This window comes from Gasterosteus aculeatus, chromosome 4, assembly GCF_964276395.1.
Source record: "Gasterosteus aculeatus chromosome 4, fGasAcu3.hap1.1, whole genome shotgun sequence".
Lineage (NCBI taxonomy): Eukaryota > Metazoa > Chordata > Actinopteri > Perciformes > Gasterosteidae > Gasterosteus > Gasterosteus aculeatus.
In genome coordinates this window covers 1,408,190-1,428,530 of record NC_135691.1, presented here as the reverse complement: position 1 = coordinate 1,428,530, position 20,341 = coordinate 1,408,190, and the positions used below count along the sequence as shown (strand labels likewise).

Sequence of the window (20,341 nt, the reverse complement as noted above, 5' to 3'; positions counted from 1 at the left end):
GGAGGGCGAAGGATAGAAGGATAGGAGGGCGAAGGATAGAAGGATAGGAGGGCGAAGGATAGAAGGATAGGAGGGCGAAGGATAGGAGGGGATAGAACTTTTATACTCAATGAGGCTGGCATCCTTCTTTTGGGTTACTGTTGCCATGACGATCCCGGTGGGTGTGTATTTCTGATTCGGGGATGGAAGAAGATCTTTTTGAGTATCTGGACAATGGGGAGGAAACAAAGTGTCGTCCTCTGTGCGCTCAGTACTGAGATAGTCCGTGGCCCGACTGCACCTCCCGAATCCTCCGCCCACGTGGCACAAAAGGTTTATCAACCGCATTCTATCGACGTCGTTCGTCAAAAAGGGATTTCATTTGGATTTCATTTGGCCGCAGTATCTCAAGCCCCAATTTGACACGTCGATCCCCTGTGTCGTAAGACGCTTATTTATAGACAAACATAAGCAAAGCAGAACACCGCTGCATGGTTCCAGTTCTCCCTCAAACTGCACGAGCGATCCTTTGAATGTCCAGAAAAACAGATCTCCCTACTTGTCTGAGTTAAAGCGCCATTAAGATAAACGGTGCGTCGAGCTCTCAGAGGCCTGGCGTGTCTCTTCACCGTGCCTCGTGTTTCCAGGTCTGCGAGTGTAACCATCGCATGCTTCTGGAGCTGAGCCACGTGCGAGATATCCCAGGGGTTTTACAGCTGTGCACCGGGGACATCAAATGGAGTAATGTCCCACAGCGGAGGTTGTCCTACTGTTCAGCAGCATATAGGCCTGAACATGTGGGAACAGTCCCGCTCCCTGCAGTACGTTCCTCTCCGGTGGAGCTGATGCAAGGAAACGTCTCGCACTAACGAGCAGGAACGCCTTGTTTGAGCTTAGAAATCATGATTATTTCATCCTTGTGTTTATAATTTGTTTTCAATTTGAAACCCATCACTTATAGATACAAAGCTCCTCAATGTTGCTGCAACACTCAGGTCATTTGCATTAAAAAACGAAGGGAAAAGCATCCATGATGTGACATTTTCAAATCAACAGGATGAATCTAAATGAACAGGCAGAGGCCTTTTATAGTTCTCTGGTGTATTTTTGAATACAATGCTTTGACTCATTTGGAATTTACCAAACTAACATCAGAATGTAGGGGAGGTACAAAAGGTCCTTTGAGACATTTTGAGACCTGAAATGTCAGTTCCAGGCAGAAGTCATTGTTCTGTGTTCTCGCTCCACTGGGATTGTTGTTTGTCTTCATTTTCCGTCCTGAAACTCTGGACCGGGCCGCTGGACCAGGGCGAAGGCCAAGACCTTTTGTTGCAGGCTCAGGACGCCCACACACACAAACGCACACATTCACCAAACAGAGATGTATTCTTATCCCGAAAAACACTTCTTTTTTTAAACTGGAGGGTTTTTTCTCCATAGTCTTTAATAAGAGGGTGATTATTTTCAGCATATGAATGATGTGTGTAACTCGTTTCCACTAATCTTGTCACATCTCCTCAAAGGCTCTCTGATAACCTCCGTTGCGTTCACGCCATTTAAATAAACGCCTGTAATACATCAAAGTTCCATTATTTATTAAGTTCAATGATCACATACAAAGGGACGTCCATATTTGAGGTTTTGCATAACACAAGCAAACGGCCGTGATGGAATATGTCCTTTACGTTGACCAGGAGTTTCAATTGACATCTTTAGGTCCCTTAAACTGGGACCTTTCATCCTGCCCATGACTTTAGGAACAAAAGAACACTTATCGGAATGCAGATAGCAGAAAGTTGCCTGTTTGATGACTGTTTTTATATGATTTAATTGGACTTAAAGGAGAGATCGTACCCCTTGCTGATTATCTCTTAATGTCATTGAGATCATGCTCCCTCGCTCAGTTTAAATATTTGACAAACATAATGACCATTTCTTCTTGTACAAGCATTGAACCAGCTATTGTTGTATAATACATTAGTGTATATATAGATTGGCCAGACGAAAGATATCTGCGTTTAAATCATGACTAGTTGAAGCTAAACGTAGTAGTTCTGTCTAAAATGTAACTAATGAAAATATTTCATTCAACACATTAGAACGGTTCTCTGTGTTTCCTCTGTCGTTCCCTTGTGGGGAAACACTGGATCTTGCATTGATTTGTCACAACTAAGGAACCACTCCGTTGTGTTTACGTGCAAACCTGAAGTTCTAATTGGTTGAGACTAAATATTTTCGCTAAGCTCAAGTCAGACGGCGTGGTGACATTTATTATTTCTCAGCTTTTTTATACGATTTAGTCAACATTTAACTCATTTTGACCTCCTAACCTCATTGTGAGAAACACTGTTTTAATGGAGAATGTACCCAGTGAGGGTGAAGCTGTGTGTAGAGCAGGACTTCTTCTTATAATCACTTTCCTGCGTCAGCTTCAATAATCTGCACAATGTGACGATAATTCCCTGACAACCAATCGGAGCGCTTGGAACGGGGGTGTTGCCGTAGCAACGGCACCGTGACAGCAGCAGATGGGCTCGCTGTTGAGAGGAGAGAAGGAGGGAGGCAGAGACGGAGGAGAAGAAAGTGTTTCTTCACCACGTTTCCTGAGCGCGCTTCCTCCTGATAACTTTTGAGAAAGTTCCCCCCATAAGGAACACTCGTCTTCCTCTTTGTCAACCTACATGGTTTTGATGTGAGCTCCTCTGGTTGGAGGAGCGACTATAAACCATCCACACGAGCCTCTGCTGCATGAGTGGCTGCTCGCCTCCTCCTGGTGAGATTCACCGGAAAACATGAAACGTCTCATGAGTACAGCACTGCCCGAAGGTTTCATGTCATATTTGACTATTTTCCCTTTTGAGAAACCAAACCAACTCCCAAAATAAGAATCTCAGCTTTGTAAACGTGGTAATCTCCGGTTGTTATTCCTTCATAGACGGACATTGGGTCACACGCCAATAACATAGTGATAACCTGCGTGTTTCCGTCCTCAGATCACAGAGCTGTTGGACGACGAGAAGTGCGAGACCGAATGTGAAGAGCTGCCTCAGGACGGAGAGGAGGGTCCCGTCTCCTCCTCCGACTCACCACGACACACACTCGCCCATGACGACCCCGCCGCCAGGTGAGGCACCACGACTCACCGCATGAGAGGAGTCGCTGCACTCGCTCATCCGCTCATTATTTAACGTCCGCATCCCCTCTGGTTGTTGATCTCCTTCACGTTGATTCCAGAAAGCCACACTGTTGTTTATCTTTGGTGTATTCTCACAAAGAACAGTGTCATTATCAACCAGTGATGCTCAAAGGAGACGATGATGCTGCGAAACAAGATTTGCACGTTACATTTAAAACTGCAAATCACAAAACCCCCAAAACTATAACCCATCAACTTATCATGTCTCCAGAACACCACCGTATTTAACTCCAGTCACTACAGACCACAAAGGTCACTTCCTTTGTGGTCTTATGGTCACAAAGTCACAACGTTTCAAAAGGAAACACAAAAGGCCTCAGAATGCCTTTCGGGTGAAATCGGTAAGTAGGTCAGTGAGTCCGCGCTCCTCTCTGCAAAGCAGCAGCAGGTTTATTCAAAACAAATCACTATTTACATTACAAATGGACCATGGAAATTACCGGTGCATTTTATTGTAAAAAAAACTCTTCATTTTCAGTCAAAGTGTTGTGCAAAATGTTCCTTTAATTGGAGGGCAGTTGTTCTGCTGTCCTCCTCATCTGCTATGGATCCATGCTCTTTTTATACAGAAAAGTTCATTTTGTGTTCTCAACCTCCCCAAATGTATCGGTTACTGTCCTGCTGTGGAGACTGAACCGTCGTTTGTAACAAGGAAGTTTGTAACAAGGTGTGTTGGTTCAGCGCCGTGAGCTGGTTACCTGTTAGATAAAGATCACGCTGTGAAGCAATGCAAGACAATAAATCAACGTGTGTGTGTGTGTGTGTGTGTGTGTGTGTGTGTGTGTGTGTGTGTGTGTGTGTGTGTGTGTGTGTGTGTGTGTGTGTGTGTGTGTGTGTGTGTGTGTGTGTGTGTGTGTGTGTGTGTGTGTGTGTGTGTGTGTGTGTGTTGCGTGCTGCTAGTCTTCCTGCTAGTCCCACTAGCTTTTAAGATGATTACAGACAATAATCCACATACACAGCACACATGTCTCCCCGTCCTTGTGTGTGTGTGTTTACTGGCTGTTGATAGCAGCTGCATTGGTACTCAAAGGGGGGGGTGTACATGCAGCATTTTCTTTTTCATCACACGGCACTGACCAAACAGCTGCACTTTCATCTGCACGTGTTCCAGTCGGTATTAATGGTGCTGCAGCGGCGGCTGGCAGTCATCCCTGTGACCTTGTCTGACCCCGGTGTCTGGTGGGGGGGGGGGGGATTATGGCTGCAAACGTAGACCCGCACAAGGTCCACACCGCAGCTTAAAGAATACATCTGTTGGGCTATCTGCTCATCTGACCTACAATCAACCACCCTCGGGAATTTTATGGTTGTGGTTGTGGTGCTTTTAAAAAACAGCTCTTTTAACGAAAAATGAGTTGTTGATTTGTTTTGCATTTCAGTTTAAAATCCTGAGTTCACTGTTAATTGTTTAACTGAGACTCGTTGACTGTTACACGTGTTTCATCAGCTGTTCCCCGACTCACCGCTGGTCGTGTCGGTCTGAGAGGGAGAGAAAGTTCCTGTCTAGTGACTCGATGTTAACCGAGGCGAGGTTGTTTGTCTTGTACTTGACAGACAGGGAAGTCTGTGCTCCCTTTATAGACTCTGACAGCCAACACACACACACACACACACACCTTACATGCTGACAGCTGTGCTCATTTCAAATCTATATATATATATATCAACCCTGGTATTTCTCTTCTGATCCATCTGCTTCCCCCGTTACTACTTCCCTCCTCTACTCTGCTTATATCTCCTCTGTGGAAAATATTTTTCACGAGGCCACAGAAATATCCTGGCAGGCAGAGGGATCCACTCCTGGCCCTGGTAAGGGGGGGGGGGGTAATGGACTCATTCACCACATCACGCCGGCCCTCGGTGTTGATTGAATCCGGTTCCCTTCTGGGCTGGTTGAGCTTTCAGCGAGCGACCAATCAGACGCCAGCGGGACGTTTGCTTGCATCCAAACTCCTCGGTTGTTTTCCGGTCTTCTTCGCCATCTCGTATTATTATTTTTTTTATTTTAAAGTTGAGGCATATTCCAGACAATTCTTTACTTCGTGAAGCAAAGCCCTCAAAGAGTCCTTGAGGGTCATGTGTCTCACAGCTGAGCCTGCTGTGTTGCTTTTCCACACAGTCACCTGTTGTGAATCATATGTCTGCGTGATTTACAGAAATAAACAGGAACTGCACTACTGACACATTGAAATAAGACATCTGACCAAAATATAAACATGAACTACGCTCTGACAGTTGCCTCTTCCTATAGGCGCGTGTTGTTGATGTTCTCGTTGTCTTGTATAATAATGTGTCGCGTTGTGTCCTCCTTTCACTTCCTGATTGTGCGCAGGACACAACGTGTAATGTGATAGACCGACTGACCTGGATAGCGGCACGCAACACGTGTGCTATCATAGCGCTAAATGTTGAGATTAGAGTTTGTGGTAAAGTACCAGGAGCCACAAATCAACGGCAAACCAGTCGATGATTAACGAACAAAGTTGCACAGCGGTTATCCTTCATTTCCTTGAGTAATTTGTGGAATCCAGACAAGAGAATCTCAAGTGTGGTGTCCTTTGTTAATTTGAACACGGTTAATCTGAAGTCTTGTCCTGATGGAAACATTACGAGGACATAAAGAACCTGACGTAGTCTCCTTCGTGCCGTGACGCGTGTTGCTGTTCTACAGTATCTGACACGCAGTGTAGTCAGAGATAAAAGGGGCCACATCCCTAACGCGTTATAACCAGAGTCTTACTAGTATAAGTAGCAGTATTTACCAGACACTGAGCGTGCAAGGGGGGGGGGGGCCCTAAGAGTTGAAATGCTTCGTTGCCACGGCCACTTTTTATCCATCCACCAATGAGAGCGCAGCAGGGGCGGGATCAGACCTCTGTCTTCATCGGAGCCTTGTGCTGCTGTGCGTGTTATGCTGTTGTTTGTATTGTGGACTTTGTGGTGTCCTCGTGTTTCCACATTTCCCCTGTGGGATAACAGGGTTGATCTAAGTTTAAAACGAAACAGCGGTGCAAGCAGAGACGTTTGCTCGCTCACAGAATCTGATTCACCAAACAGGTGCCCACGTTGTTTCCCTCAAGACTCACTTCTCAAGTATTCCGTATCTTAGCAACCAGATGCTACTAAAGTTGAACAGTTACGTTTCCGGCCGGCTTGGCGTTCTCAGCAGGGACACGCCCCTAACTGAAATGCACTGAAACACAACAATTAAGCTTGAATAAGCCCCTCCCTCTTTTTCTCAGCGCCGTTTCCCTTCAGGTATCGCTGTCCCTCTTCTCATCTCTCTCACCAATATCCCATCAAATGTTTAAATGCTCTCACGCAATGATATGACACACACAGGCGTGTGCGTTTTTTGTGCGTGCGTGTGTACCTGTGTGTGTGAGTACACCATTAGTCCTCTGGCCGTCATAACTACTGAATTCATTTCCACCTCCTGAGTCGACCAGAAAAAGTCAAATCTCCTCCCCTTTCTGACTCTTGATTGGCTCACGGGAGTCCTTTCTTCTTCACGATTGGCTCTCAACTTCGGCCCGCCCCGTCTCATTGGTCCTCCTGGGGGTTTGTTGCCTGGTTACATCAGAAGCTCATATATTTGAGCAGAGCTCTGGATGTTTACTGCAGCATTTCTCCGGGCAGTGCAGGCAGAGACAACCACACACACAGACGCACACTCCCTGGTTCAGAAGAAGCCACACAATGCCCCCAGATGATGCCCCGGCTCTGCTGCTCGCACTGACGCCTCAAGGTGCTCGACGTGGATGAGCGACCCGCTGGACACAGGGCGGAGCCAGAGACGACCCGGGAGCGGCGGAGGAGGAGGAGTCGGCTCCTACAGGAGGCAAAAAGACAAAAGACATAGAAAGCTCGCTGAGATCGGCTGAAAGTCGAGCCGACTTCCCTCCCAACAACCTGCAGTACGCGTCTGCTTGAAGACGCAGCGGAGGAACTGACACACAACCTCCACCCTCAGGAGCCTTCAGGCTGAATCCAAACAAAAAGGACAGACCGCGCTGAGGGGAACACAGCTGGCAGAATCAGAATGGCCTGTGACATTCTGCTGCAGAGGTAAACGGCAGCTTGCGTAACTTGTCTAGTCCGACTGGAAGCAATGACTGGATGGACGCAGGCGAGGTCCGATGATAAACGACGTGTGGGTTTAAGAGAAGAATAGTTAACAAAGAGTTGAAAAGGGAAAAGCTGCGTTAATGGATCAACTTGTGAATGAATAAGTGGAAGGTTTTAAGTGATTATTTTTATGAGAAATGGAGGAATGGGATTCGACGGTTGTTTTGTTACCAGGCAGAAAGGAAAAAGAATACAGAGAGGAGGATAGAAACGGAGCAGGGCCTTACGTAACAGCTCAAGTTGTGTTACGCAGTTTCAATATCAAGGAGCCGAGGGATGTGGCTGAGAAGGTGTCAGCATTTCTCCGACAGAGGGGCTGAAAACACGAGAACATGTTTTATATACATGTAACATTTCTATGTAGGTGCCCTTGGAGGAAGTTGTTGGCCGCTCCTGGACGTTCTTCACGTTGGGTGTAAATTACAGAAGTGGATTCTTGATCTTGATTGCGGTCGACACATTCGGTAATTGAGGGAATAATTACTCATTAGAATTAGATTCTTCTCAGATGTAAGAATGCATTCAGCACTGCAGCAGAGTACAAGACCTCAGAGCCAGAAGAGAACAGAATCAGGTCTGCTGACAACAGCACCTCTGGAATCACAACTAACCTCAAACTCACCTTACGCTCACACACACACACACACACACACGCACACTCTTCTTTGTTCCCTTTGTATCGAGCCATTGCTGTAAATAAAGGAAGGACGCCCTTTATCAGCCCTTTCCCAACGTTACTCTGTTGTTAATTTGACCTGCAGTCATTGTGAGATGTTGTAGTCAGATAAGGTGACGCCACAAGATCCACAACTGATGCCTCTTACCTATAAAACGTGAACTCTGCCTTGAAAAGAATAGAAAAATAAGCATTAAGTGTTTTTTAAAAAACATTTTGCTCAAGTTAACTTTTTCCCTGCTGTAGTGATCTACAGCAGGGAAAAAGTTAACCACGATTTCATCTGCTCCCACATGAAGGTCACAAGCCTTTGAGGCGCAAAATGCTAGATAGCATTATCATGTGAAGTATCATATTATATTCCGTACATTAAAAGTCACATCTAGTTGTGCTCAAATGTCGTGGTTTCATTACCAGTACAGGTCATGGGAGTAGATGTTCATCTCCAAATACTTGTTTGCTGTTGCACTCTCAGCCTTTTTGTCTGTTTTAGGCTCAGATCAACGACACGAGTAGACACTTTATCTTCATGGTCTGTTTGTTAAAATGTGCGTCCAGCTGCATTCTGCAATCTGACATTGATCATGAAGTGAGCCGTTCTCTTCACTATCTTTGGCCAAACAGACATCTCAAGGAACTTACTAACCTAGTAAAGGCTAACTGAGAGGCTGAAGGCTAATGAGCAGCGCTATTAGCGGTGGTAAAGTAGACACGGGAAGCGCGTCGTCCTGGAGGATCGGGGATCAGCTGCTGCGATGGAGCCGGTTTAACATCCTCCAGGTTCCTTAGTCGACTGGGAGGTGACGTTCTCGCCCGTCATCACTCCTCAGGTTGTTGGAGCTCCCCTCTGTCGCACAAGACAACCACGAGCACTGCTCACCCCACTAAGAGTGTGTGTGTGTGTGTGTGTGAGTGTGTGTGCGTGTGTGTGAGAGAGAGATTTGCAAGGCCAGCGGCAGGCTGCTGAATCAACAGACTCATTTGATCCCTGTTTCACGACGCACACACACACACACACACACACACACACACACACACACACGCTCCCTTTTTTGTGGAGCAACACAGAATATGATTTGACGCACACACCCTTTTATCTGATCAGGAGGACTTAGCGGTGCTCCGTAGCCTAAATAGCAATCTGCCCACCCAGAGAGGCGCCAGTGAGGGAACTTTGACTATTTGTGTGTGTGTGTGTGTGTGTCTGTGTGTGTGTTTATTGCATTTCTTTGAGATTGTCATTTGTTCAATAGCCTCATTTTAATCACTCCGCTCATCATGTCTGACTTGACGCACGCACACAGACACACACACACACACAGTGAGTATGCTCACATGTACTCGTGGTTGTTGTCATTCTTCTCCGCTGTTTTGTCTCTTTCTGCTCCGAGGAGCATCCGTGTCTGAGGCTGAAGGGGTCGAGGAGTCTGAGGTGCTAACAATGTTTTCTTTTCCTCCTACAGTTCCCACCTCTCCTCCATATCCATCCTGCCTGCTGACTCTGCAGAGTAAGTGCACGCACTCACCAGCACGTTGTGCCCTCGCTGCAGCACACATAGGCACTTCCTTATGTACTGCCCGCATTCCAGCTGTAGCGGCGTTCCTTCGGTCGCCAACATTATTAGGCCACAATTGAGCTGCAGACACACCGAGTCCATTTCCTTGACGCTTCTTTTAGATTGGTGTTTATTTCCGCGAAAAAAAGCGTTAAAAAACATACCAAAACACATTCCGTCACACGGTAGAAAAACTGCTCCAGGGCCTAATCAGCCCATCGAAGGTGCAGCTGCTGCAAACATGACGTCAAGATAAGAAAGAAAATAAAGGGGGCGTCATGCCAACATATATCCAATATAATGTCTTCAATATAAGAACATCCAATTTAAACAATATGCACACTTCGGGCTCCTACACGAGCTACACTAAGAAACAATAGAGCGTTAACGGGAAGCAAAGGGCCATCGGCTCGAGAGGAAATAACCATCAACAGAAGAAGTCAGCAGGCGGCTGAGAAGAGTTGGGAGGAAGTGATGAAGAGGGAAGCCGTGTGTTTTGGTTACGAAGCTGAACTGAAGCATTTTGTGTGACTGTGTGCTTTTTGGAGCCTCGAGGACATGAACAGCACCACGTGACCGTCGGGCCTCTTCGCTGCGTGACAGTAACCGCTCACCACGGGGCTGTGCGTTAGCGTGAAAACCACAGTGCTAAACGTGTCCAATAGTTTTAACTCTCTGGGCTTCACACGCCGACGGAAACAAGCAGGTCAGAGCTGGACCGCTGTGCTGCCTTTTATAGGCCGTCGTGTCGTCTCCCCTCCCTGCTTTCTGGTCTGAGCCTTATTAATCCTTTCATAACTGGACCAGGCTTCAGTTTCTCCTTAATAGGGATTTGTTAAATAGCCCCGAATGGAAAAAGAACCATTTCAGTGATTAACAGGCTCTCGTGTTGGATTCGTTATTCTGCTTTAGAGGATGAGTCATGCTCTCGTTCGCTGCGTGGAGATAAACACATCCGCCGTTTGAAGCTCCAGCCCTTAATTGATTAGCAGAAGTCTTTCTGTTCATTGGAAGCGGCGGATGACGGTGGGATCGCGTGAGGAAGCTTCCGCATGGTTCCAACATTTGAACTGTGCATCATTACTGCTAAACCGTAGTCTGAAAATACAGGTCTTAATTAAATGGTAAACGATGCACAGCTCACAGTATTCAGTACATCTGGAGACAATAAAACATAAACGAATCTCATGTAGAGGAGATTCAATAATTCAACAAAAGATGCAGTTATATTAAGTTGATCACAAAGTTATTTAACTGTAAAGACAGGTAAAGAATCAGTTTTCAGTCAGAGGAAATGAGATAATTTAATTTATAGTTTTTGTTATAATACTGATTGCTGTTTTTATACAGCAGAATATTAAAAATGTCCATACAGACGGTCGTTTTTAAAAAATGTTTATTATGCACTTAATTCTCGCCACGTTTTTGATATTTCAGATGTCAGGTTGAAGACAACGTGGTATTAGGGCTCTACTGTTCATTAGTAAATGAATACTAAGCCGATGTGAATCAACCTCCCTGATACACATCCAGTCCTCGAGTTTACATCAGACACTTCATTTATGTGACTGAAGGGGACATTTTTATTGGCCGCTGCTGAATCAACAAATAAAAGCCAGAGGACAGGATCTTACCCAGAGCAGTTATGTGAACCCAAGTAAACCTTTGATGTTGTGCAGATCGTATCACTGGGAAGCTTCACAGTTTACTCTCATTACAGCCGAGCTGAACTCGCCCCAGTGGACAGAACACGAGCCGCATTCTTACTCGCTGCGTAACTCTGAGACACTTTAAGGGTTTGATGTCCGCTTAGGTCTGATAGTCTGAGGCTACGATGCAGCACTTCGGAATATGAAGAGAATGCTACTAATTACATTCTAACGTGTGCATATGCGTATGAATCTTAAATGTGTCTCTTTGCATTTTCCAGGATAATCCAGCGAACCATCAGGGCCGCGGTGGAGCAGCACTTCTTGGAGCTGAAAACCTCCATCGACACCAACTACGACAGCCGGGGGTGAGAGACCAGACGCACGCAGCAACATGCCCCCATGCGCACATGCACACGCACAGCACACGCACACAACGTAAATACACTTGTCTCATGTTTAAGAACATTTTCACACTGGGCAAAACGGCTTGTGTTGTACTTTTCACCCCGCGTGCCCCTGCTGGTGGGAACATGCGTTTCCCAGATTCCTCAGTGGTGGCGAGCGCCTCCGATGGCTTTGAAGAACCGTCTCTAGTGAACATTATGTACGAAGGGCTCAAGTTACTAGTAAACATGTTGACAGCTGTGATGTTAATTAGCAAACATGTTTGGGGGGAAGCAGCTGTTCAGTGGTCAGTCACCTCAGACAAGACAACATGTCACAGCACTTTACTCATCTTCATCTTATTTTACTGCCTCTTTTATTGCTTTGTCCTGCAGGGTGAGTCCCAGTGAGCCTGCAGAACAAGGTCGCCATGGAGACGAGGCGCAACAAACTGACCCCGAGGACAGCCCCTGCCACACAGAAGGGGAGACCCCGCTCACACCGAGCGAGCAGCTCGTACAACAAAGCCAGACGGACACACGGGTTTGTTGGCGACACGGAAACACACACAAGTACCCGGCGAATTCATACTACACGTGCACACGCTCTGACACACACTGTCGATAGTTTAAGTTAGAGACAAATGGATTTTAAAAAGACCCAAAAAAAACAGAAAGGGCTCAGAAAATCCAGTCTCTCACACAAACAAACACACACAGTGGGAATGTCCTCAACAAACAGACAATACACAGAGCCGACCAGTTGCTGCGTGGGCTGGCAGCATATTTCCCATAGCTGACCTCCTTCCTGTCCCCGTCTCTCGGTCCGTCCCGAGCCTGAATGTCTGATTTTATCAGCACGGCCGTCTTTGTTCTGTTCTGACGGGTTGGAAGAGGTGCCGCTCGGGTTCAAGCGGTGAAACGCGTGATTCAGAGCCTGGGGGAGACGGAGTGAGACGTCTCCTGGGACTGAAGAGAAACCTGTCAGCTCCTTCGACAAACATCTAGAGATGTCTTAAAGAGATGAGCCGAGAATGACAGCAACACCTGTGGGTCAAACCATAAAACCCTCTCGACATAATAACAGCTGTGCAACATGTGCTTTACATGCAGCAGCTCACATTTAGTTTTCACTTTCAGGGTTTAGTCGCATAATCATTGTGGTACTAACTTCACTGTGTAACGGGGCTCACTTGAACATTTACTTTTGGTGGTAAAAGGGAAACATGATATTGTCCAAATGCACCTGTTTATTTCATATTTCCTTTTCTCGCCTTTTCATCTCTGTTTCTCTGCTCTTAAGTCTGTGATTTCCAATCATTGGAAACCCTCAAATGCAATATAAATTCTCGCTGTTGCTTTCCCGCAGGATCCCTTTGCCCCCGGCGACGCCCTGGAGGAGAGCTCTGGAATGGACCTGGACGCCGAGGCCGCCCCAGATGCTGAGAACAACATCAACACCGCCAGGTGAGCAGGCGGAATGTCCATTTAAAGCAGGGTGAACAATAGATAAACACAGCATTGACTTGGGTGGTTGAAGCTTTGACTCCTCCTCCGCTGACCTATGAGTAATTTCCTCGTTCTTAAATTGTTCTGCTGAGGTCCGAGGGTTTGACTTGGCAAATTGTTTCTCACATGAACACTAATCAGTCATCGTTATTTGTCTTTCTCTGATCGCAGGCAGGACAATCGACCCTGTGACAACATGGAGCAGACTCAGGCTGACACCATCAGCTGTGTAAGTGTCGCAGCGCCACACCACAAAGATATATTTTAGATTTATTTAAATTACAAGGATAAATATGAGTTAATGTTTACGTTACAGTACGTGTCCTCCCTTGGTTCACTTCTAGTTGACTTCTCTATCCTCTTTTGTACCTTCGTCTTGAATGTTTGTTTTCCTTTTTTCTTCATTTTCAATTTTTTTTTGGTGAATTCCCTTTTGCCCCTTTTCCAGGATCTGAATTCATGCCGCTGTGATCAGAACGCCAACAACAGCAAGACCAACAGGAACCACCTGTCGCCATGCCAACCAAAATCCGGCCACAACCCTCATCTGCAACTCTTCCCTGACAGCCAATGGGAAGGTGGGAGATACAGTGAAACAGACTTCATGTGCTTTGTTTCCTTTATGAATCCATAGAAGATTCTGTTCAAAAGATGATGCTCGTTCCCAGGAGGCGACACTGCAGTTGGTATTAACGTCGAAGATTAAAAGTCATACCCAAATATTTGTACTATTTCACCAAATTTTGTTTAAGAGTACTTTTCGAGATGTCGTCTTTTAAATGTGGAGTTATTACTCTGGTAAAAGTTCAGGGACTGAAGGAAGGTTGGAGAGTTGTTACGAATGATTGACCTCACTGCTCCTCGTCTCTGCTGTCTTCCTTCTTCTTCTCTTCTTCCTCCCTCTTGTCCTCCTTCCATCCAAACAGCATCACCCCCCTCCCATGTCCCTCCCATAGACTTCTCATGTATGCATCTGCAAAAAGAAGGCCAAGGTGAGTAGTCGAGCGTCTACCCATCACCAGCCAGCGAGCTTTCCTTCCATCCTCTCGCCTTGATTTCTTTTACGAAGGCGCTTCGATCTGGATTTCTTACAGGATCCGTTTCGAGCCTTCTTTTAATATTTTATCATCATTTATTCATTTAAATATTTCATTCATTTAAAATGAACATGTGACAAAGAATCCTGAATTGAAAACTTGTTTATTTATTGACGGGCAACATATTTGCCCCTTTTCTACAAAGAGCCTTTAATATTGCTGTAAAGACGATCGTCTTTTTCCATTGACCTTTGTTTCCCGCGCTGAACAAATGGCTGGTGTGTGTGTGTGTGTGTGTGTGTGTGTGTATGTGTGTGTGTGTGTGTGTGTGTTTGTCGTCCAACCATTCCAGCCGTCCCTTTTTCACACAGACGTCCATCCGGCTGTTTGACGCCCCGCGGCGTCTGAGCAGGGCGACTCCTTTATTCCTCTCATCTACCTCTTTGCAGCAGGGTCCCCTGGCGGATTGATCGGGACACTGTGCTTCTCCCCCGTTATCGCCTCGCCTCCCCCTTCTCCTCCCCCCCCCCCACGTGACTCCTCTCGTTAGCATCCCGCTGACAGAGACTGACCCGCAGAGGACAACGTGGGCTTTAATGGCCCCATGCAGCTTTTCTATCGATATGTTCTATACACGGATTGTAACGTCCGTCTTCTCTCTCCCTCCTTTTCCCGACGTCTGATGCCGCGCTCTGATTCGCTCCTCTCTCTGCTCCCTGTCCTCCCGTCTCTAGACCCCGTCCCCGCTTTCAAGTCCTGGCAGGACGAGAGCGAGAGCGGAGAGGCTCAGCTCTCCCCGCTGGCCGGCCGCATGGTCACCCTCCCTCCCCTGCTGCTGCTGGAGGAGGAGGACGTGGGGGAGGGAGGGCAGGAAGCCTCCTCCTCTTCCTCCCGCTCCCACGCTCACCTGCCGGCGCGGCGCTTTCTCGACTTCGGAGCGCACGGCGCCCAGCGATTCCTGCAGCAAGACCCGGACGCCACCTCTCCCACCAAAGCACAGAGGTACGGCGCCGCGGCTCCCTCCCCCCTCGCTGCTTTCCGTTTGTGGGTTTGACCTTCATCCTCCGTCCCTGCAGGCCGCGGCGAGCGTCCTTCGGCTCCAAAGAGGCAATGAGAGGAGGAGATTCAGTGACCCACCAACTCACCAAGAAACTTCAGCACCTGAAGAAGAAAATTAAGCAGTTTGAAGAGCAATTTGAGAATGAAAGGAACTATAAGGTACAAGTAGAAAAGTGAACTCCGGCGTGTTGATGGAGTTTGTGTTATTGGTGCTGTGAACCGCTGGCTCTCCGTCTATTCCCAGCACATCAGTCCTCAGACCTCCTGCTCCTCCTCTGTCTTTCACTCCCTCTACAAGATCATCTTGGAGACTGTTTCATTCAATCCCTCTCTCCTCCTCCTCCTCCTCTCTCTGCAGCCTTCTCATGGAGACAAGGCCACTAACCCCAAAGTCCTCAAATGGATGACCGACCTCACAAAGATCCGCAGGCAGATTAAAGGTACGACAGCGACTTGTTTTTCCCGTGCATTTGTGTGTGTGTGTGTGTCGGGATTGGAGTGTCTGTGTTCCATGCTGGACAGCTTGACCCCTTCCCACTCCCAACCTTTGACCTTTGTAAGAACACTGCATGCGTGCTGGTCTAACACACACATGCACGCACATGCCGGGGGGGTTGAAGTGGCTCCCACCCTCCAGTGTGCTGGTGCGTCCTTGTGAACCCACATTCATCACCTCTGCAGGGAGCTCTGTGGGGTGAAACGATGCATAAGACTTAAACAACTCTCTAGGATGCTCCATTTAAAATCAGGATTCGACTCTTTTTGTCCTAACGGAGGTGTTCCTTGAAGAGTCTAAATATTTAAGCACCTGATGGATATAAATCGTTGTTTTGTGCACCGTTTCACCAAACTGAACGAGCCCTGTGACGCTCGTCCACCTTCGCTCTGCGAAGACACACAAAGTGGCCGAAACATTTCTCTCTCTCTCTCTCTCTCTGTTTCAAATCAAATCAAAATTGAAAAACAACAATAACGCGAGCACCCGCTCTCCACTTTCCTCCCTCCCTCCTCCTATCGCCCAACCAACCGATTGATTGATTGATTGACTGATCGGCCAACCAGGACGCCAGCACCACCTTTTACCCAGAAGCACGCTGAGGCACCAGGCTTTGCTCCATTCATACAGACGCCACCATGCTCCCTCCTTCCCTCCCCCCTCCTCTATCTGCTCACCTCCCCATCACACACTCACCCCCCCGCTGCACCCCTACTCAGGCCTGAGCTCTAGACCGGGTCACCTCAGTAAGTACCAACCCCTCAGTAAGTAGACATACACCACTGACAGTCACACTGGGGGGGGGGGGGGGGGGGGCGCCTTGCTTCTTGGTTTTGGTGTATTTGCTGTTGAGACGCATGTTGGCACGAGACATTTTAACCGCGTGTCCCTCAAGAATGTTTGGTAACGGGGGGAAGAGAGACGAGTTTTATTATTTCCTACCTTTTGTTGAATTGTCATATTCCAGTACACGGGTATACGTATCTTCTGCTATTAATCCTTAAATCAAACCTCAACAGATCATTGAACTACAGTCGGGTTCTCTGAGCCTTTCAAAGGTCTTTATTCTCAAGTCTTGGTTTGGGTTGTGTTTGGGTTGAGAGTGGGTTGCGTTTGGGTTGTGTTTGGGTTGAGAGTGGGTTGCGTTTGGGTTGAGAGTGGGTTGCGTTTGGGTTGAGAGTGGGTTGCGTTTGGGTTGCGTGTGGGTTGCGTGTGGGTTGCGTTTGGGTTGCGTTTGGGTTGAGAGTGGGTTGAGAGTGGGTTGTGTTTGGGTTGAGAGTGGGTTGTGTTTGGGTTGAGAGTGGGTTGTGTTTGGGTTGCGTTTGGGTTGAGAGTGGGTTGTGTTTGGGTTGAGAGTGGGTTGTGTTTGGGTTGAGAGTGGGTTGCGTTTGGGTTGAGAGTGGGTTGCGTTTGGGTTGCGAGTGGGTTGCGTTTGGGTTGCGAGTGGGTTGCGTTTGGGTTGCGAGTGGGTTGCGTTTGGGTTGCGAGTGGGTTGCGTTTGGGTTGCGAGTGGGTTGCGTTTGGGTTGCGAGTGGGTTGCGTTTGGGTTGCGTTTGGGTTGCGAGTGGGTTGCGTTTGGGTTGCGAGTGGGTTGCGTTTGGGTTGCGAGTGGGTTGCGTTTGGGTTGCGAGTGGGTTGCGTTTGGGTTGCGAGTGGGTTGCGTTTGGGTTGCGTTTGGGTTGCGAGTGGGTTGCGTTTGGGTTGCGAGTGGGTTGCGTTTGGGTTGCGTTTGGGTTGCGTTTGGGTTGAGAGTGGGTTGCGTTTGGGTTGCGAGTGGGTTGCGAGTGGGTTGAGAGTGGGTTGCGTTTGGGTTGAGAGTGGGTTGCGTTTGGGTTGCGTTTGGGTTGTGTTTGGGTTGTGTTTGGGTTGCGTTTGGGTTGTGTTTGGGTTGAGAGTGGGTTGTGTTTGGGTTGCGAGTGGGTTGCGAGTGGGTTGCGTTTGGGTTGCGTTTGGGTTGAGAGTGGGTTGCGTTTGGGTTGTGTTTGGGTTGCGTTTGGGTTGTGTTTGGGTTGTGTTTGGGTTGAGAGTGGGTTGTGTTTGGGTTGCGAGTGGGTTGCGATTGGGTTGAGAGTGGGTTGCGTTTGGGTTGAGAGTGGGTTGCGTTTGGGTTGCGAGTGGGTTGCGAGTGGGTTGCGTTTGGGTTGCGAGTGGGTTGCGTTTGGGTTGCGAGTGGGTTGCGTTTGGGTTGCGAGTGGGTTGCGTTTGGGTTGCGAGTGGGTTGCGTTTGGGTTGCGTTTGGGTTGCGAGTGGGTTGCGTTTGGGTTGCGAGTGGGTTGCGAGTGGGTTGCGTTTGGGTTGCGAGTGGGTTGCGTTTGGGTTGCGTTTGGGTTGCGAGTGGGTTGCGTTTGGGTTGCGAGTGGGTTGCGTTTGGGTTGCGAGTGGGTTGCGAGTGGGTTGCGAGTGGGTTGCGTTTGGGTTGCGTTTGGGTTGCGTTTGGGTTGAGAGTGGGTTGTGTTTGGGTTGAGAGTGGGTTGTGTTTGGGTTGCGAGTGGGTTGCGAGTGGGTTGAGAGTGGGTTGCGTTTGGGTTGCGAGTGGGTTGCGTTTGGGTTGCGAGTGGGTTGCGTTTGGGTTGCGAGTGGGTTGCGTTTGGGTTGCGAGTGGGTTGCGTTTGGGTTGCGAGTGGGTTGCGTTTGGGTTGCGAGTGGGTTGCGTTTGGGTTGCGAGTGGGTTGCGAGTGGGTTGCGTTTGGGTTGCGTTTGGGTTGCGAGTGGGTTGCGTTTGGGTTGAGAGTGGGTTGTGTTTGGGTTGCGAGTGGGTTGCGAGTGGGTTGAGAGTGGGTTGCGTTTGGGTTGTGTTTGGGTTGCGTTTGGGTTGTGTTTGGGTTGCGTTTGGGTTGTGTTTGGGTTGTGTTTGGGTTGTGTTTGGGTTGCGTTTGGGTTGTGTTTGGGTTGAGAGTGGGTTGTGTTTGGGTTGCGAGTGGGTTGCGAGTGGGTTGCGTTTGGGTTGAGAGTGGGTTGCGTTTGGGTTGTGTTTGGGTTGCGTTTGGGTTGTGTTTGGGTTGAGAGTGGGTTGTGTTTGGGTTGCGAGTGGGTTGCGATTGGGTTGAGAGTGGGTTGCGTTTGGGTTGAGAGTGGGTTGCGTTTGGGTTGCGAGTGGGTTGCGAGTGGGTTGCGTTTGGGTTGCGAGTGGGTTGCGTTTGGGTTGCGAGTGGGTTGCGTTTGGGTTGCGAGTGGGTTGCGTTTGGGTTGCGTTTGGGTTGCGAGTGGGTTGCGTTTGGGTTGCGAGTGGGTTGCGTTTGGGTTGCGAGTGGGTTGCGTTTGGGTTGCGAGTGGGTTGCGTTTGGGTTGCGTTTGGGTTGCGAGTGGGTTGCGTTTGGGTTGCGAGTGGGTTGCGAGTGGGTTGCGAGTGGGTTGCGAGTGGGTTGCGTTTGGGTTGCGTTTGGGTTGCGTTTGGGTTGAGAGTGGGTTGTGTTTGGGTTGAGAGTGGGTTGTGTTTGGGTTGAGAGTGGGTTGTGTTTGGGTTGCGAGTGGGTTGCGAGTGGGTTGAGAGTGGGTTGCGTTTGGGTTGTGTTTGGGTTGCGTTTGGGTTGTGTTTGGGTTGAGAGTGGGTTGCGAGTGGGTTGCGTTTGGGTTGCGTTTGGGTTGAGAGTGGGTTGCGTTTGGGTTGCGTTTGGGTTGAGAGTGGGTTGCGTTTGGGTTGCGATTGGGTTGAGAGTGGGTTGCGTTTGGGTTGAGAGTGGGTTGCGTTTGGGTTGTGTTTGGGTTGCGTTTGGGTTGAGAGTGGGTTGAGAGTGGGTTGCGTTTGGGTTGTGTTTGGGTTGCGTTTGGGTTGTGTTTGGGTTGAGAGTGGGTTGCGTTTGGGTTGAGATTGGGTTGAGAGTGGGTTGCGTTTGGGTTGAGAGTGGGTTGCGTTTGGGTTGTGTTTGGGTTGCGTTTGGGTTGAGAGTGGGTTGAGAGTGGGTTGTGTTTGGGTTGAGAGTGGGTTGTGTTTGGGTTGAGAGTGGGTTGTGTTTGGGTTGAGAGTGGGTTGCGTTTGGGTTGTGTTTGGGTTGAGAGTGGGTTGTGTTTGGGTTGTGTTTGGGTTGAGAGTGGGTTGTGTTTGGGTTGAGAGTGGGTTGTGTTTGGGTTGTGTTTGAGGTCTGTGTGTTGTTCATTGTGTTTGTCAGACGTCATTCTGTGACAAACGCTTCATGTGCCGTCTGAAGATTTGTGATTTTCTCCCCTTTTCTCGTCCTGGTTCCTTCCTCCGTGTCCTCCCTCTCTCCCTCCTCCCCGTTGGTCTCCTCCTGCCTCACCCCTGTATTCCTCCCTCCCCAGATGCTAAACACCGTGCAGAGAGCGAGCTCGGGCCTCAGACTCGTCCTCGGAGCAACACCTTACCCAAGAGCTTCGGCTCCACGCTGGACCAAGGCGCTCCCGACGCAGCGGGGGATGCGAAGGGTCCGGGTCCCACCAGGGAGGAGACGCTGGAGCTGATCCAGCACCGGGTCAAAGGGAAGCGGCAGGAGGACGGCTGGCCCGATGACATCAAGGTCAAGGTTCTTTGCAGTAATGATCAGTGGACATGACACGGGATTGTTTGTATGGAGGTCTGATAAACAGAATCACATTCTGCCTCCACCACATGATGCGTCTGTCTCTGCAGAAGATGACCAAGGAGCAGTTGTCCAGTGAGAAGACGGTCCTTCAGAAGAACCTGCTGCACTACGAGGGCCTGCATGGTCGACCGG

General features: G+C 48.6%; 1 protein-coding gene across 10 annotated transcripts in view; it reads left to right on the top strand.

The window, feature by feature from the left end:
• Positions 1-20,341, top strand: part of fam13b (family with sequence similarity 13 member B) — a 43,996-nt gene that overhangs the window by 19,178 nt on the left and 4,477 nt on the right. For 2 of the 10 annotated variants that reach the window (XM_078101707.1, XM_078101708.1), the window contains exons 7-20: positions 2,973-3,103; positions 9,443-9,487; positions 11,466-11,552; positions 11,967-12,114; positions 12,940-13,037; positions 13,251-13,308; positions 13,528-13,657; positions 14,006-14,071; positions 14,851-15,118; positions 15,193-15,334; positions 15,534-15,615; positions 16,238-16,417; positions 19,929-20,149; positions 20,257-20,340. In XM_078101707.1, coding sequence (XP_077957833.1) covers positions 2,973-3,103; positions 9,443-9,487; positions 11,466-11,552; positions 11,967-12,114; positions 12,940-13,037; positions 13,251-13,308; positions 13,528-13,657; positions 14,006-14,071; positions 14,851-15,118; positions 15,193-15,334; positions 15,534-15,615; positions 16,238-16,417; positions 19,929-20,149; positions 20,257-20,340 — 1,740 coding nt within the window. The remainder of the gene's footprint in view (positions 1-2,972; positions 3,104-9,442; positions 9,488-11,465; positions 11,553-11,966; positions 12,115-12,939; positions 13,038-13,250; positions 13,309-13,527; positions 13,658-14,005; positions 14,072-14,850; positions 15,119-15,192; positions 15,335-15,533; positions 15,616-16,237; positions 16,418-19,928; positions 20,150-20,256; position 20,341) is intronic. The other 8 variants (XM_078101714.1, XM_078101715.1, XM_078101712.1 and 5 more) reach the window with 6 other exon arrangements.